Genomic DNA, 19506 nt, shown 5'->3' with positions numbered 1-19506 from the left:
TCTGAGATGAGCTCTGGCCCAGAGAAAACGGCAGCATCACTGCATAGAATTGATGTATAGCTTTCTCCTAGAGTAACAGAGATTCAAGTTGCATTTCTCGATGCAGCAGCAGACTGTGGTAAATGACAGGGGTTTTCTGAAGTACTCCTGAGCCCATGTGGCTATATTTAACACGCATGACGGTTTCTTATGCAATGCCATCTGAGGGCTCAAAGGTCAAGCACATTCAACTGAGGTTTCCTGCCTTGCTCTACATGTACTGTGATTTCTCTGGATTCCCTGAATCTTTTCACAATATTATGTATGGTACTTGGTGAAAGACCTAAATTCTTTGCAATTCTGCATTGCGAAATGTGATTTTTTTTCTTTCGTGAAATTTGGCACAAAGTGATGAGCCATGATCCAGCTTTGCTTGCAAAGACTGAGATGCTGCTTTATACCCAAACATGATACCTTGACCTATTACCAATTCACCTGCTTACTGTGAACTGTTTCAAAACAGTTTAACATGGATATTCTATAACCTTTTCACTTTTATTTTGCCTCTGTCCCAACTTTTTTGGAATGTGTTGCAGCCGTCAAAAACAAAATGTGTTTATATTTACAAAATACATTTACATTGGTCAGTGAAAACTTTGGAAATCTTTTCTTTGTACTTTTGTCAATTAAATAAAAGTTCAAGAGAATGAACAAATCAGAAATTCTTGATTTTATTGCATTTTACAAAAACGTCCCAACTTCTAGATTTATTCATAAAAATAAAAAAAAACATGTTTAATTTTTGTAAGGATATCACATTCACCAATATATCACAAAAGAGTTAGAATGGGTTTGGTGCTGACCCACAAATCTGTCTCTCTTTCTCTTTCTCTGTCTTCCTGCTTCTTTTCTGCCTGCCAGTGTCCGTTATGGATCAAGGTCAAAACTTCAACAGAGGTGATTCACGTTCTCTATCTCCTCCTGCTTTGTTCAGTTAAATCTCCCGGAGTTCTTGCATCTCCTTCTTTTCAGACTTTGTTCTCTGTCTATTCCTCCCTCTCTCGCTCTCCCTTTCCGTATTGCTGACAAACTGAGCTATTGCATTGTGGGAAATGTCACATCATCCAGCAGCGAGATGCTCTTTGTCGACACGCGCTCTCGCACACACACGCACACACATCAGAGTACCTGCAGCCCTCCGTCACCCCTTTCCTCTCTTTCGCGTCTGTCTGTTCCCCCGCAATGCTTCCATTGCTGACTTTGTGTTCTTCTTTTGTTTGATATTGATGTTTTCTGATAGCGAGGATTAAGCCCGTGTACAGTGTGTGTGTCCGTGTGCGTGTGCGTCCCTGCGCTTCTGTGTTTTCATGCATCGCTGCATGCAGTCCTCACACTCATTTCTTTTGGTTTGCGTTTTTTGATGAATGTGTTTGGCTTGTGTCAACAACGTGTCACTGACCTCTGAACCTTGACCTCTTGTCCTGGCTGCGTCTTTGATCACCTTGCAGGCATGTCCACTCACTACGGCAAGACCTGCATGTGGAGATGCTCAGTGTAATGTTTCTGTGCCAAAAAATAAAATGGATCACAAATGGGCAGCCGAGACTCATTTGAAAAAACGTGCCTGTAGCGACATCTCTGAAAAATTATATTAGTTGCTTCCTGCAGTTTCTGAAACACGTTCAAAGTGAAATATCTAGGGAGTGACACTAAAATCATGTTCAATTTTATCCAAAACAGATGAACATGATTGTGGTAGTGTTTTATGTTGGTTGTTGTATGAATTGAGGCAGTTTGGAAATGAAATGTCTGGTTATATTAGTATCATTAAGTTACTATTATAGTTTTTACCAATATTTTGAAATAGTTTTTATTTTTTGTATTTTCTGTTTATTTTACTGTGTTTTAGTTGTTGTTTTTTTATGTGTATGTATTTTTTATTCAATTTTATTTCAGTTTTAATTTTAGTATATCATTTCATTTCCAACTAAATGAAAATGAGAAATTTTGCCTTGGCAACAAGCTGAAATTAGGTTAAATAAGGTTTATGTTTTTTAACATTTTCTTTTTTCGTTTTAAGTAACAAATAATTGTTTTTATGGTTTTAGTTGATTGTAATAAACCTGGTGAGTCGTATAAACATATCTGACAGTGTTAACAAAAGCAAATGTGAGATAAAAACACATTTGCTGAGCCAACCATGCCATTTTAGCTTTCTTCTAAAAGTGTTTGAGCTCTTTTATTATGACTTGTGTTTAACAGACTCATACCCGAGCCCTCTGAATCACAAGCACAACACTTTACCAGGTGTGCTCCTGAGCAAGTTTACTACATCAGAAATGCCATATATATGGAGCTAGCTATGTGATGCAAACATCAAAATATATTACACTGAAAAAAAAATAGTGTTGAATTTACTTTGAAACAATTTTCACTCAGAAATTGCTAGTAAATTTCACAAATAATTACAAAGAAACTGCAAGTGACATTGAATTACAAATTAAATTTTGAAAAAATAATTAATTAATTAATTTAAAAAAAAATATATATATATATATATATAAAACCTCGCACACAATCATAGCTGCATTGGATGAAAATACAGTAAAAACTAGAAAAGTATAAATCCAATACTACTGCATCACAAAAAATATATATATTAATGAGCAAAGACTGAGCAGAAATGTGGAAAAAATGTATGTAAAATTTATAAAATAATGTTTAACAGTATTGTGCAAATACCTTTGAGAGAATAAGTCTTTATTAATTGATAATCTGCCCCATAATCATAATTTGTGCAAACATGAATAAAAGTTGATGGTGTTTTACTGACACTAGTGCTGGAAACTGCAGTGAATTCTATGTATAGGTATGTTTTTGCAAAAGGAAGAAGCACGTTTTTCCAGTGAGCCTATGTTGCAAATGGGACACCCTACGGTCTCAACAAGTGCTCTGTTTGGGACAGGACTGATATCTAACCTGTTAACCTCCCTTCAGAATGACCAAGCATGCAGCCCTACATGATTACGTACCTACCGAAGGACCCCCTTAGTTGTTTGCCCACTTGATGTTTACTAACTTCCTGTTTCCTGTTTCTCCAGCATACCACTGGGACACTTCCGATTGGCTGCCGAGCATACACTTACCAGACATCGAGGAAGTCCCCACCTATGAGACGGGTGAAGTGGGTGTGGCCTTAGAATCCGACTATTACCTTGGCGGATTCGATATCGACAGCGACTACCCGCCTCCTCAGGAGGAGGAGTTTATGTCCCAGGACCAGCTGCCTCCGCCCCTTCCCACAGAGGAATACGACACCTCACCCGCCAATCAACCCGTCTCCAGGGAGAGCACTCTGAGCGGGGACCGCAAGCCCCGCCCACACTTTCACCCCAGCCAATACCTGCCTCCGCATCAGCTGCCACTCGGCTCTGCGGGGGAGGAGTTTAGCACTTTTACAGGCAGGGAGGAGCATCTGTCCGTCAACGCCTCCTCTGCCTCCGACGTTTCCTCCGCGCCCTGTGGGTTTGAAGACTCTGAGACGGGAGGAAGCTTGGATAGTTTGGAGGACACACACATGCACCCGCATACGCAGCAGACTGAGGTCTGATACGCCACCGCGAACTACAGACGCAGTTAGTGACGTTAACAGGACGTGTTTTTCCCACATAAAAGACACTAAACTCTTGCGTCTGTCAGAGTTTGTGAGACGGATGCAGCAGATTCGGTCTGAGGACAAACTCTCAGTGCTGCCCTCTGCATGAGCAGCTCAAATATTAAAGCACAGGAAGTGGCCGGAAGTGATGTCATGGGTGGGGACCAGACGACTAAAGCAACAAGAAGCGTCATAGTGAACGGAGACCAATGATCTGTAGACGTGTTTTCAGAAATCGCCTGGTGCACTTCATTGTTCCGTCCAGTTCCTGATTTGTTTGGTGCTGTCCTTTGTGTGTTTGAAATCTGGATCTGTCTTAAAACCTAGTGAACCGCCTACCTAGACGATAATATGCTGCCTTCTATGATACAAATTGTAAGTTTAAATATTTTTATTTGGAATTTCATGAAATAAAATCCTTTCTAATGACATCTTTTAGATTATTAATGCAAGAACAAAACTTACAACTACATACAATAAAGAATGACAATAAACAAAATCCTAAAAGTAATAGAAATGTAAAAAAAAAAAAATTGTATACACAAAGCCATTAAATGTTTTTATTTGAAAGTAAAATCTTCTGTGATTACACTTTTTAAAATTATTTATGCAAAAACAAAACTTATAATTACATACAATAAAGTATGAAAATAAATAATATACTAATAGTAATACCAAACCTATGTTAAAGTAAATACAAAACAATACATTTGTTTTGTTTAAATTCAGTTTAAATATTTTTATTTGGAATTTTATAAAGTGAAATCCTTTGTACTTACAATTTTTTAATTATTTATGCGTAAACAAAACTTAGAATTACGTACAATAAACAAACCTAAATTAAAATTAGAAAGGATTTTTTTTTTTATTACAGCATAAATAAGGTAGCAACTCGCATATACATCCCTGAATGCATTGTGAAAAAAACTGATCCAAGACCATAGGCAAGATGAGCTAGAAATATACTCTTATTTCATTCTGAAAAATATCAATAAAAATGTAGTTTAAAAATGACTAAGTTATGCAATATTTGTGTAATTTGATACACATTTTTCTTTGTTGTTAGCATCAAACTCTACTGAAATCAATTGTGACTCAAATTAAGCTAAAAATAAATAAATAAATAAACCAGCCTAAGGGGGTTTTCAGGTCTTAGCTGGTTTAAACTGGTTTAACTGTTTTCCCAGCAAGCAGATGTTTAGCTAATGTTTCCCAAATGCCCAAACCCCCTCTAAAACCATCCAAAAAGTCCAGCTTGGCCAGGCTGGGAGACCAGCCAACCACCTTAGGCTGGTTTCAGCAGGGGTGCGCTTTGCATCAAGCTGGGCAGTTGAGTTGCCTTCTTTGTAGACCGTTCCAAATCGCTCACTTATGAGGGTCCATTTCAGTTCGGACGCCACCTTAGAAGGCAGCTCACTAGGTTTTGCAGCCGATCTTGTCTGTGTGCACAGGTGGACATAAATATGAAACCGTTTTCTATAAACAGTCAAAAAGCACACAAGTTTTCTGTATCTTCCCAATATTTCATTTTTTTTAATGCATTGACTTTTTTGCACTAAACCGATAGACAGATATGTTCAGACTTACAGCGGCCCTGTCTAAAATAATCCTGTCGTGTCACATTTAAGGTCCTGGACTGGTAGCAGCGTCGTCTTCTGTGTGAAGCATTAGTGGGATCCTGAATAGCACTATTTTCAAGCCGATCATTTTAGACGAGCATTTTAATGGAACGTGGGCAACTCTCTTCTGTAGCTTACGTCTCCCCTTTTATGTCTTGTGAAAACATCACGGTTACATATCAGAAAGCCATAAGCAGAATATCTTCAATAATGTTTGTGTGTTCGCAGGCACTTACAATGCAAGAATGACACATGCCTGTAGCGCGCAGTCCAAAAACCTCCTCCGGTTCTCAACCGACCCAAACCAGAAAAAATAGTGGAACGAGAGAGTGAAAGCAATAACGGCAAGTCAGAAAGAAGGAAATGCCAAGTCCTGAAACAGAATACTGAATCAAAGATGCAGGGAAAGAAAATGTAAAGAAAGTGAAAATCAATAAAATATAAATCAAAATGAGAACGAGGGAGAAGGAGAGCGAGAGAGGCATGATGCTGTGGACCAACTTTGGATTGGAAAGGCGTTTTGGCCTGAAGGGAACAGGATTGAGACGCTTGGCGTGAGATGGTTTCAGAGCTTGCACTGTCATTTTGAATGCCATTGGGCGGATCGTTTTTTGTAAAAGCTGTAATTTTGACGGCAATCGTTGTACAGTGTATATAAGGAAGTTGTTCAAATGCAGATTTTGTAGATATTGAACTGCAGTCATGGCAGGGTTTGTGCATCCTGCGAGCGTTTGGCGCGGACGAAAAGGACAAACACGCAAACTCACGTACCTTCGCTGGCATTTTTAACAAATGTGCGCATCTTTTTTTTGCAGCTGTTTTTCACCGCTTTTTACTTTTTTTCAGAATATCAGTTTCTCCGCCCATCTTTTTTTTATTGTATTTTTATTTCCGTTTCGCCGTGTTTATATTATAGAAAAGGGAATTCCTCTGCTCCTGATGGATTTGTGCAGGGGGTTTATTTTTATTAATTAGTTTGTTTTGTTTTAATTTCGTCTTTGATTCACATTGTTCTGTTGACTGTGTAAAACAGTATTAAAACATGCTTGTTATACATGTAAAAATGCTTTTCTTCACTCCTGGATTTTTGTTTTGTTTGGTGTTTTTTTTAAATCAATGCTAAAATTAAAAAAAGAATATATTGATCAAACTGTATATGACTTTGAAGTTTGTGGGTAATTTAGTTAAAGGCAACATGAAATACTGTAAATGTCTCTCATCTTGTTCTGTGTTAATTTTTTAGTTCACATGCTGAGAAAAAATGGGTAACACTTTAAAATAAGGTCTAATTAGTTAACATTAATGCATTGACTAACATTACCAATGTGTTAACAATGCGTTAATATTTGTTAAAGCTAGTTAAAGGGGTTATATGATGCCCGTTTTCCACAAGTTGATATGATTCTTTAGGGTCTTAATGAAAAGTCTGTAACATAGTTTGGTTAAAATTTCTCAATGGTAGTGTAAAAACACCTTTTTTTTTACCCTGTCAAAAACAGCTCTTTTCAGATCAAGTGTTTTTTTAAAAACACTGGGTGGATTTTTATCATTATAGGGTGGTTGTGTACACACACTGCCAACACACATTTCAGTTCAAACAACTTGTAAAAGTGCATGAAGCATCCTATGACCCCTTTAATAAAAATACAACTATTCATTGTTCGTTCATGTTAGCTCCGGTTCATTAAATAATATTAACAGATACAAGTTTTGATTTTAATAATGTATTAATGTTGAAATTAACATTAACTAAGTTTAATAAATACTTTAGAAGAATTTGTATTCTTAGTTCATGTTAACTAATGTAGTTAACTAATGTTAACAAATGGAACCTTACTGTAAAGTGTTACCAAAAATATTCTTAATTAACTATATAAACAGTAACACTTTACAATAAGGTCCCATTAGTTATTGCATTAAATAACAATTATTACATTTGTTAAAGCATTTATTGCTGGTTAACATTAGTTAATAAATGACAAATATTCATTGTTAGATCATGTTAGTTCAGTTCCATTAATATAATTATAATAAATGGTAACATATTAGTAAATGTTGACATTTACAATAATTAATATATTAATTTATAATATTATAATATATATTAATTAATTTAATTCATTTAAAATGTAATTACATTTTAGCTTAAGATTTAAGCATTAAAAGTATTTTTCATTGTTAGTGCGTGTTAACTAACGTAATTAATACGTTAAAGTATTAGAATATTAACAAATATGGCCTAGTGTGTCTTTTTATGATCTAAACAAATTATATTTGATCAAATGAAATCCTGCCTTACATTATTTCCAGCTGAATAATGTCTTTATGGAAGATAAATGTTTCATGTTGTCTTTACACCTAAAAGCATTGGAAATGTGATGCGTTGTGTGATATTTTTGATGTTTTGACCAGAACACACACACAAAAAAATCTTGTTTTGAAGATTAACACTTACCTGACAAGCGCAATAACTCCACTTCAGATGTTTACAATCAGTGTGTGTATAATAAGAGTTCAGGATCGATGGTAACCAGAAGCGAGGAGAACATACGCAGTTTGGTGTTTAATCAGTTCTGTGTAAGTGTGTGTGTAGTTAGAGTATAATCAGACTCTCACTTTGAGAGCTTCAGGGGCTCATTATCTTCTCCAGCACTGTGGCTTTTGGAGTGGACAGGGTGCTTCGATTTCTTGTCCTCAATCATTTTTTTGCCTTTGACTTTAAGGGCCTGTTCAGCTGAACTGATGTACATGTCCTCTCTGAGACCTGAAGAATTGCTGCTCTTTTAAACGGTGGCCCTCACCTCACGATGGGCTTCTAATGAGAAAATCTCCCGATTAAACTTGGTGGACGGCGTACATGGAACGGTGCAAAACTTCATGATTACTACTGCACTAGTTTGATGACCCGAGAGGTTCGGTTCTGTTCCAAAATTAGCAACCCAGTGAACAGAGATTCTGTTTATTAAGCATTGTTGGTTCATGAAGCAAGCAGAATTTGGAAAAGTCGTGGAAATGTAATAATAGTGATAAATAGTTTTTATCAAGCATTACTGATGATCAATTAGTTAGTGAATAGTTCACCCAGAAATGAAAATGTACTCACTCTCAGGCCATTGAAGATGTAGATGAGTTGGTTTCTTCATCAGAACAGATTTGGAGAAATGTTGCATTGCATCACTTGCTCACCAATGGATCCTCTGCAGTGAATGGGTGCCGTCAGAATGAGAGTCCAAACAGCTGATAAAAACATCACAATAATCCAAAAATAAGCCTGTCAGTTAATGTCTTGTGAAGCAAAAAACTGCATGTTTCTAAGAAACAAATTCATAATTAAGGGGTTTTAACTTTAAACCTTAATTTCTGGCCAATATATGGAGTTCATAATCTGTAATAATGCTTCCTCTGATGAAAAAGTCCAGCTCTCACATCAAAATCCGCACATATTTGTGTAGAACTGTTTTGGACTGTTTTTCTTTTAAATGGTGCTGGATTTGTGCATATGTCTCTCCTGATTCAGATTAGATGACTTCTTCACTGGAGGAGGCAATATTATGGATAGAGGACAGTTGTAGCTGGAAGCAACAGTTTAAGCTGTTTCTTACAAACATGCAGCTTTTTGCCTCACAAGACATTAATTGATGGATTGGAGTGTTGTGTGGATCACTTGTGGATTATTGTGATGTTTTCATCAGCTGTTTGGGCTCACATTCTGACGGCAGCCATTCACTGCAAAGGATACATCGGTGAGCAAGTGATGTGATGCTAAATATCTATTTTGATGAAGAAATAAACTAATCTAACTTGAAATGGTCTGAGGCTTTTTTTTTCAGTTTTGGTAAACGATTTATTTATTTATTTATCTATTTATTTATTTATAAATAAGTCTGGATGGTTTGTTAGCAAAAAAAAATCTGTTCTTATGATTAAAGTCAATTTTTATGATTATTTTATGGTGTTTTTTGGGGCTTTTTTAAAGTTTAAAAGCAGTGTTGTTATCAAACCAAAACTATTAAACATGTTTTTCATTAATTGAAATAAACTTGAAATAAAATAAAATATAAATATTAGCAGAAATACTTTCCTTGACAAATAATTGAAACAGAAGTTGAAGAATTAAAATTACTAAAACTAAAGCTGAAGTAAAAATAAAAACTAATTAAAAAAAGCTTAAAATTATATATTTTTATATGAATTAAATAACATCTCTAAAACTGACACATAATAATTGTAATAAATACTACATTAGTAAATATTGCTAACACTAATCCGCTTGAAAGCTCAAGTACTGATAATATATATATTTTGTGAGGTTTTTTTTTGTGTGTGTGTGTGAGATTTGTGAGAATTTTAACCTTACAGTATTGTCACTCGGTAAGCACTTACATATTGCCAAGAGCGCAACATCTGGAAAGTACTGCATATTTGTATCATATTAGCATGCAAACATCAGATAAACACCTCAAGAGCCAATTCAAGTAACCGTCTAAATCACGAAGGCCACGAAAAACAGCTGCTGAATGTTGTTCTCGCGTCCAACCGGGAACTTTTTGCAAAGTATTTCAGATGGGCAGGCTAAAAAGTTACAAGAATGCAAATACAACATGTACACTCCGTGCTTTCAGGATGGATTCATCCCTTCTGCGTTTGCCTGAGAAGATATTTTCATTGAACTATCATGAAAACCTAGAAATGGATGCAGGGCCCTTAGGGAACAACTAGTGATTGTAATATAGCTGCCTATTTACATGTTCACTGTTCTGTTACATGTAATGCATAATTTCTTTTCAAAAAAAAAAAAAAAATGAAATAGCATCTTCTTCTCAGTCCGTCTGCAGTCTGGGTCCTGGCCTTGGTTTATACAATAACATCTGCATTTTCCACCATGCTGTCCATTTAGATCATTTGTCCTCACTGGAATGTATTTAAAAATGCAACAAGCGTAGTTGTAGTTTCAGCACTCTACGGTATTATTCATTATGTCTTCTGAGATATTCATGAGTTTGATCTAATCGAGCACACGAGGCAGACGAGGACATGTGTGTGGAGATGTGTTGTGGTTTGCAGGTGGTCTTCTCCACCTAATCCATCTTTATCTCCTCTGTTTGCTGCAGTAATTGCGTGTGTTTTTGTCGTTTATGTCACTGGCTGTCAAAGAACTCGCTGCTGTTTGGTTGCAGGAGGTTTTGAGGTTCATGAAGGGACACCAAGGCTCAGGTGTGACAAATGATTAAATAAAGACCATCCGTAATGATTGTCGTTATGATCACTAATGGTTTTCTTAACTGAAGGGGTTTGTTGCAGCTGTAGATTGATGGTCTGTTGTCTTTGCTGCATGGGTTCAGGTTTTGGTCAGCCAGGCTCTGTTGGACTTCTATCGGGTTGAGCTGGCCCATGTTGAGTCCTGACTTACTGCTGTAGGAAAGTCCTGTTAAAAACCAGCACCTGTGGTTGCCAGATATTCACTTACATTTCATTTATATCTTACTATACTTTTAAGATACACCGGCATCACTTGCGAAGCAAGGAAGTCAAAGTACTCGAGAAATGAAACTGAAAAGACTATTGTAGTCTATTTTACTGTTCATGACTGTATATATATATTTGTGCTGTCAAACGATTAATCGCATCCAAAATAAAAGTTTTTGTTTACATAATATATGTGCGTGTAATATGTATATTTATTATGTATATAAATACACACAAACATATAGTATATATTTAAAAAATATTTACATGTATATATTTATATTCATATAATTCATATTATATATAAATATATTTAATATATAAACATAACATATTTTTCTTAAATATATACATGCATGTGTGTGTGTATTTCTATATACATAACAAATATACACCGTACACACACATATATTATGTAAACAAAACTTTTATTTTGGATGTTGATTAATCGTTTGAAAGCCCTAATATAAATAACTTATAATTTACTTCTATAATGTTAATATACCAACCCACTTGACAGGGTTATTTTAGTAAACTAAAACGTTTTTGTTGAAATAAAGTAAACTTTAAATGAAATTAAATAAAATCTAAAAAACTGTCTAGTTATCAAAGCGACATTTCTCATTTTAATTTTGTTTAATTTGATGTACTAAAATAAGTGAAACTAAAAAGAAAAATTGAAAAGAAACTATAATAAAAACAGTATAAACAAACTAAAAATAAAATAAAAATAACATGAATATAAAATGACAAAACACACAATAAAATTACTGAAACATATAAATATATGATATAAAATATATAATAAAAATGGAAAATATAAAAATTAAAACCTCAAACTCAAAACAGACCAAATTAATGTTATATATGTTTATTATACTGGTATTTACCGTACTATTAATCCTGAAAAAAATGTATGAGTTTCCAAAAATAAGTAAATAAGCACACTGTTTCAAAATTGATAATAAGAAATGTTTCTTGAGCAGCAAATCGGCATATTAGAATGATTTCTGAAGGATCATGTGATGCTGTCTATTATTTACAATATAACAATACATGACAGTGAACAGAAAAAAATAACTTTTCATTGTGGCAATATAATATTACCAAAATCCTATTTTTTAAGCACAAATATATAAACCTAAATAAATGTCCATGCTTGAAATATTGAATACATTTTTTGAAAGCAGAGTGATGTTATTCATTTCTGATTTGATATGAGCCATATGCATGAGCGGCCAGCCGTGTCCCAGAATTCCTTTGGAGCATAAGGTGGCTGATGAAATAAATCACAAACATTGATTTGACCTTGCAAACACACAATGATGGAGATGAAGTGAGATGAGATATTAAGAGATGCAGGTGAGTGTATGCAAGAGTGTGTGTGTGTGTGTGTGTGCGTGCGCGCGCAGATCTGCTTCTGTTTGACTTTCTGCCTGCTTGTTTGTGTGTCTCTAAAGATTTAAGTTATTTTTGAAGTGTGTGTGAGAGAGAGAGTGTGCAGTGTTTTTCATTCTGTCTCTCTCTCTCATCTTCTTTAAGAGAGTCTTTAAGCTTCTCTGCAAATGTTTTTGGCTTTTGGCAGAAAAACAGAGGGAAATCAAACAAAAGCCTGCTGAAGATGAAGGTGAGAGGGGTATTTAGGAGAAGAACAAAGCAGCGATGCCTCGTGTGAAGGGCTGTTTTATTAAGGAGATAAATCCAGCCCTGAGCTCTCAAACAGCTCAATAGCTGCATTTCCATGCCTGGATGGGCGTCCCAAAGCGTCCTGCTTTGTTCAGGCAGGTGACAGGTCAGTTTTAGTATGCACACCTCAGTCTCTTTGTCTCGACAGCAAGCTTTTACTGTAATTCTTCCAGCTTTTTTATCCCTCTGTCAGAGGAAGTGCAGGTCTGTATCTATATATGATGTAGTGCTGCGCTTCTCATGTGGTTTCACTTCATGTCCTAGATCTTATGATGTTGTTATTTTAGTATCCTTCGGATATATATATATAAAAATGTAAAATACTTTGAATTGCTTTTTATTTTTACTTTTTAATTTTATTGATTTATTTGTTTGTTTTAAAAAGTTTATTGTTAAAATATGTAAAATATTTATTTATTAAACAAAATAATAACTAATATCTAAAAATGACTTCTCAACAGGCTTGCAAGTTTTTAGTGATTATTTAGTAAATGGTCCTTTAATTTTGATGATGTCATGCTTTTGGCAGCTACAGCAATAATTTGTCTCACATATAACACTGAATATATATTTAATAGACTTATAAAAAGTTATAGCCAATTTCACAATAAATATTTATGATTCTGCACCATTTCTGTTAATAATCAAAAGAAGCAAGTTTGTCACATTATGCTGGGATAACATGAAACATTAGTTTCCAACTGTGAATTTTTCATTTCAATTTTTATGAACTTTTATAAATGTGACCCTGGAGCACAAAACCAGTCTTAAGTCGCTGGGGTATATTTGTAGCAATAGCCAAAAATACATTGTATGGGTCAAAATTATAGATTTTTCTTTTATGCCAAAAATCATTAGGATATTGAGTAAAGATCATGTTCCATGAAGATATTTTGTAAATTTACTACTGTAAATATATTAAAACTTAATTTTTGATTAGTAATATGCATTGCTAAGAACTTCATTTGGACAACTTTAAAGGCGATTTTCTCAATATTTTAATTTTTTTGCACCCTCAGATTCCAGATTTTCAAATAGTTGTATCTCGGCCAAATATTGTCCTATCAAACCATTCAGAAGTTATCAGCAAAAATATGCATTTTTCATATCTCCTTACCACTAGGTGGCACAGCGCCGAAACACTGCAGGTAGTCTCAGGTCATGCTTGGTATAACACACACAAAGTTTGGTCTCAATACGCCAAACCGTTGCGGAGATATAGCCTTACATCCATTTTTTGACCGCTTTTCGTAGAATTCTTTCGTGCGTTATTCGAGAACGGTTGGACGAATCAACTTGAATCCCATAACTTTTTGCCAGTATGGTCTGAAGATGATCTGAGCCAATTTTGGTGAGAATCAGACAAACCGCCTAGGACGTGTTTGAAAAAGTAGGTTTTTCGAACAACTAAAAATAGCGAAAAAACTAAACCTTGCGATTTTTGAATTTTGGACTTCATTCGACATTCAATTTTCCTTCTGTGCCTTACAGTTCAAACGTTATTGGCATAAACATGAGTGAAACTTTGTAAACCATACATTAATGGAAAGCTTATTTATTCAGCTTTCAGATGATGTATAAATCTCAATTTCGAAAAATTGACCCTTATGACTGCTTTTGTGGTCCAGGGTCACAAATGGTTTGATTGGATGCATGACCTTTGACCTCAAAAACAAACGATGCATAAAGTGTTTTTCTTCTCCTTTAAGAGGTTGATATGAATATCAATTTTGCTGTCCTAACTGTGCATGATTATATAATCAGTCTCATTTTATTATTAGCGTTTTGCATTGTTTTCCCCTGTTGTCCGTGACTCAGAACAGACCCGTGATTCACCGCTATGTTACTGTGTGATGTTTGCGTCCTCATTTTCTCATAGACTGAATTGGCACCGGGATGTTTTTTCAATTTATTACCCAATGTGTGTGTGCGGCGCGCATGTGTTTGTGAATGTACAGAGGGCTATATGCTGTCCTGGTTATGTCAAGTTGTGTGTGCATGTTCTCTCAATAGCTCTTTGTAAATTGTGAATGAAGCAATAGATCACAGTTGTGTTTTCCAGGACAGCAAGTAAAGTGCATTACTTTGCCTTCCTCGTTCTCTCCCCTGCAAATCACAATTTTCACTTTCTTTTTCCTTCTTTTCTGTTTTTTTTTTACTTTGCTGTGTAATATTCGTTTTTGTTCTTTCTCTCCACCTTTCTCTTGCCCCCTCAATCTATCTCATCCTCTGATTAACGGAGTGGCAGGCAGGCGGGCGGGAAGAGAACTGAAGCATGAACTGACTTCAGATCAGCTCCAGCTCAGTTTTACTGAGCACACGGATGCTTGGACTGACTGTAGATATATAGAGATATACATAATAAGTGTAAAAAGAAGTAAAAACACTACATCATATGAGGATAAAGACAGACAGACGTTTGTCATTTAGACGTGACTGAACTGTCTTAAGTTTACTTACATCGTTCTTTAGTGAATTCATCTTGGGATACAGATTGTACCCTTGTGCTGACTTGTGTGATGGTTACAGCAAAATCAGTGGAGCGTCGCAGAGAGATTGATGTAACATTAAATATTGATGTAAGATAGTTAAACCTGATAATGGAGACAACATGTCAGCAGGGAGCAAAGCAAACTGATGACAGATCAGTGGACATATTGTGATGAGATGAAGACATGATCAGGGTGAAGCTTTGAGATCCAGTGACCTCAAAATGTACTTGGACAATAAAGTCACACTTAAAAAAATGTCTGTTGTTATGTTAAATACAAAATATCAATGTCAGCATTTTTTTTCAAATTATGTGAGTTTATTTCTCACAACTATCTTCACCTTGGTCAGGAAAGGGCAGCTTACATCAAGAAAGATAAATATAACAATAAAGATCTTAAAGTTTTAAAAATGCTTCTTAGATGCCATATTGAATTTAACGCTTATTGAGGCTGTGATGAATAGACTTGCAGTTTTTACAATGCCACGCACTGTATAAACGTGCCACATCACGTAATTTTTATGGAGTTTCTGTCAACTGAAATTTTTTTCAGAAAGATGTTTCATTAGTTGAACAATCGGCATGTTATTTAATAAACCATCATATAAATTACTGGACACACTGTACTTTTATCCCTCACTGCCTTGTTTTCATTACTGTCAAACATTAAATATGACGCTACTCTGATTAAGATCTATAGCAAGTCCACACCAACTATAATAACGACACAACGATATAATTGGAGAAACGAGTGAGCAGCCATCTTTAAAATTTTGTCTTTGAACTTCCGTTTTTGGCGTAGTTCGCGGTTGAGGAGTAATTAGCTGGTGAAGTGGATTTACTTATTGTAGAGTTAACGAACGTTTTCATACACATTGTAATGTTCAAAGTGGATGTAAATTAGTACGGTTACCTTCATGCTGTGGAATTACAAAAGGAAGACAGAAGACAACGAGCGCAGCGCTGAAAACTCGCATTGTGCAACGCTACTCTCTACGAAACAGTTGAGATATACTAAATAGTAGGGTATCCGCTCTGCGCCAGTATGAATGTGGATATAGTTGGACATACCTGTGTCCAACTTTATATAACAAGCTGTGCGATAATATTAGTTATATTTTGTGAATAAATATAAAATCAGACTGTTGAGACTTGCTGTATAGTAGCTTTAGCATACTGTATGTATGCGGATAAAGTTGGATATATCCTACTTTATATAGACGGTTTCATCGGGCGCACGCGCCTGGCCCAAAGTTAACTTCCGGTCTGTGTTTGTTTATCAGTCTGGCTATGGAGCCGGCTACAAACGCAGTTAAAGTTAAGGTGATGAGTAGACTGAAGTTGGGCTCAGGTGGTTGTGCTGTGGGATGTGTTTCCCATACATTTATTTATTTGTGGCGCTCGCCACAATATCAAAACTGACCAATTTTCCAAAAGGCTTCGTTGAATAAACATGAGCACGTACTGCACGGTTAAAAATCTAAACGAGGCGCGGGTGTTTTTATATCACTGTATTTCCGAAGGAAGACTATCTTTAGAAAATTTTCGATGTTATATGTCTGATAAAGCAGCGTTTGTGAGCTCAGTGCTGCTTTGTGTACAGCTGTTACTGGGGAAACCTCTGTTTCTCCTGCTTTAAAGCACCTCCTGCTGGCAGAGAATGAATTTGCATTTTCAGCAAGTCTGTCTGATTTACGCAGCAAACATATTTTGCTTATCAAAAATAATCTACTCTAGAATGACTACTTAGCTGCTGTTATTGATTCTATTTGGAAGTCTACCGGATGTTAAGTTAGGGCCACAAAAGTAACGTTACGTTTGTTTATGTTATTGCCGTTGAAACCTTCTATAGGCTACAGAGCTGTGCGATAATACGCTTTTTGTGTTACTTTTGAAGCCGCTGTACCTTGCTCTTCCAATGTGAGGAAGGGTAGACAGGGTGAAACCAATTTTACTCATTAACCAGACTCAGAACTGCACAAACCCTTAAACTCACCCACATACACCACTCTTGCACAGACACGCATGTGAATACTTTCACATGCCTTACGAATTAAACTAAAACACACAGACAGTGACAAGCACCGCCGGTCTCGGGAGGGATTCCTGCAGTTTGACATCAAAGAAAGAAAGGCTTCACATGCCTTACGAATCAAACTAAAACACACAGACAGTGACAAGCACCGCCGGTCTCGGGAGGGATTCCTGCAGTTTGACATCAAAGAAAGAAAGGTCTCTCTCTCTCTTTCTCTGTCCCAGAGAAACCAGACGCCCGCTTACATAACCCGATTCTCCTAACGAGCCGAGCGCGCTCATACAATCAGTCCGTATACCCACGCACACACCCGACCGACGAAAAGTCGCAGCCAGCCAGGTTTCCACGCGGTAAACGCCTCCTTTATTCCCAGCGGTGGTGTCGTGGGTGTAAAAGAAATAATCATTCAAACACCTCGCATTGGACTGATTTGAGTAGGCATGGCTGTTATCTGTTGTTGTTGTTGAACCGTGTGGATGTGTTGGATCCAAAAAAAACAAAAAACAGGCTGATTTAGCGCGCGCGCTGGATGGCATTGCTGGCTCGCGGAGATAAAGGCGCACGCGCGCCAGCAAACATCACTACATTTCTGTGCCGAATCTGTATTTGTAAACAGGAAAAAAAATAGATGTGCAACGTGTACCTGTATGTAAATACTGCTCAGTTGTTGGTGTTCTCATTCTGAAATAAAAAAAACTGCACAAAAAGTGCAGATGAAGCGTCATTTTGGAGTGTTGCATATTTGTTCCACTGTGATAAATTATAAGGTAGGCTACTGTTGACATAAAAATGGATCTATCTATCTATCTATCTATCTATCTTTTATTTGTCTTTAAATTTTAAACACAGAATACATATATTATACATGTATGCATGTCCAATTTGTAATTATGACAATCTATATACATCGCTTTTTCATCCTGAGTGCAAAGGTTTGATGTAGGCCTATTTCTATTGCTGTGGACAGATTAATTCAAACCTCACAGGGATAAATTTATTTCAGTGTATCCATGATATGGTTTAATTAATAGTTAATGATATGCTGGAACCCTTTTCCCCAAGCTGCAAGGAAATTCACAAGGTGAAAGCAGGGCTGTGTTAAGCTTGGATAATCTTCCTTGACTGTGTGTGTGTGTGTGTGTGTGTGTGTGTGTGTCTGGCTGTGGCATAGGAGATATAGGCAGCTGAATCAGGTGATAGCGTCCTCAGGGGTGGCTTGGGACCCCGCCCTGTCACACTGCTGTCAGACATGCACTCTCCGCAACGGTTGTGCCCTTAAGTGAATTGAGACCTAGCGGGTAACGTTTCTTTGGGGTAGCTCCCTGTGCTATACTTCTCCGCCCTCTCTCATTTCAGCTGCTATCCATCTGCACCATAGAAATAAATGTCTCTTTAAGTGCTAGAAGCCAGGAAAAGGTCAGGTTAATCAAATCCAGTGGCGTAGGTTTCATTTGAACACTGGGAAGGATGCATTTCCTCTTAAAAAATCATTTGAAACCATAGGAAGTAAGTAAACATTGTAGTTTTTGAAAATGGGATTTTTAACTAGCCTTCACTGGCAAGTGGTTATGAACTCTTCAAGAACCATAGCTGATTTTACACAGGCCTGACTCCAGCTCTAAGCAAGGTCTTTGGACTCTCAGGGTGGGACACACAGTTTGGAGAAGTGAGCCGTGAAGTGCTTGCCAGGGTGGGATAAGCTTTTGATTAAGTTGCTTAATGAATATTATATCCAGTGCTGTTTAAAAGTATTTGTAGTCTCAGTTCTAAACAATGCTGAGCTGATCTCAGCTTCAGGCAGTATGCCCACGGACCACCTACAGTCCTTCACCATCCACCTTCACCACCGTCGGATGCATATCGCAAACAAAACTGGATGTTTTTTTTTCTCGACCTAGTAAACTCTAATCTGATTGGCTGACTTCTGCGAGAACAAGCACAAGTCTATCCTGAAGCAAAGTCTACAAGGTATCATGTAAGATACATAAGTGTTTTTGAGGAAGAAATAAGAACTGAGCAGAACTGAATATTCTGCTTTATTTTCTGAATTATGTAATCAACTTACTGTATTTTCTGTACTGTACTTATTCTCTGGACATTTTCTGCCTGTGTTTTTGTACAATCTGAGATTGCTATAGGCTATTATTTATTTGTCCCCACATAAGTCTATTATTAACATATTAATTGTTTTAGATAAACCCCTATAACTGTGACTGATCACTTTGTATGTCACTCAGATTCTTCATCCTGTCTAAGTGAATGATTTATGGCTAGAAAAAGCTGCATCGTATTGTGATGTCTAAAGCACTGGGGGCAGGGCTTTAGCTCCCAGCATGCACTGCTGTTTGGTTAGAATATTGGAACAAAATTTTTTTTTATTTCCTTAAGTTTAGTTAGACTGTAAATATTGTTGTATTTTAATTTCCTCTCATTGCATTGCATACAGCTATTTATATGTTTTAAGCAAGTTGGACCCAGCATCCAGCAATTAGGCTATAGGTCATAAATGACGTTCTTTTTGATGAAATTTGTCATCTTCACATCTTGAGTTCACTGCTTCTTACAATGTTTTTTA

General features: G+C 36.3%; 1 protein-coding gene across 1 annotated transcript in view; it reads left to right on the top strand.

Annotated features, from left to right (window-relative positions):
* The window catches only part of LOC107745178 (protocadherin Fat 3-like), an 8858-nt gene extending 4716 nt beyond the window's left edge, over nucleotides 1–4142 (top strand). Inside the window, exons 2-3 of the mRNA XM_016559029.1 lie at nucleotides 901–936; nucleotides 3081–4142. Coding sequence (XP_016414515.1) covers nucleotides 909–936; nucleotides 3081–3589 — 537 coding nt within the window. The 5' untranslated portion in view covers nucleotides 901–908 and the 3' untranslated portion in view covers nucleotides 3590–4142. The remainder of the gene's footprint in view (nucleotides 1–900; nucleotides 937–3080) is intronic.
* The last annotated feature ends 15364 nt before the right edge of the window (nucleotides 4143–19506 follow it).

The sequence above is a fragment of the Sinocyclocheilus rhinocerous genome, unplaced genomic scaffold, assembly GCF_001515625.1.
Source record: "Sinocyclocheilus rhinocerous isolate Xijiao unplaced genomic scaffold, SAMN03320098_v1.1 scaffold257, whole genome shotgun sequence".
NCBI classification, from domain to species: Eukaryota; Metazoa; Chordata; class Actinopteri; order Cypriniformes; family Cyprinidae; genus Sinocyclocheilus; species Sinocyclocheilus rhinocerous.
This window is presented reverse-complemented; position numbering and strand designations above follow the sequence as displayed.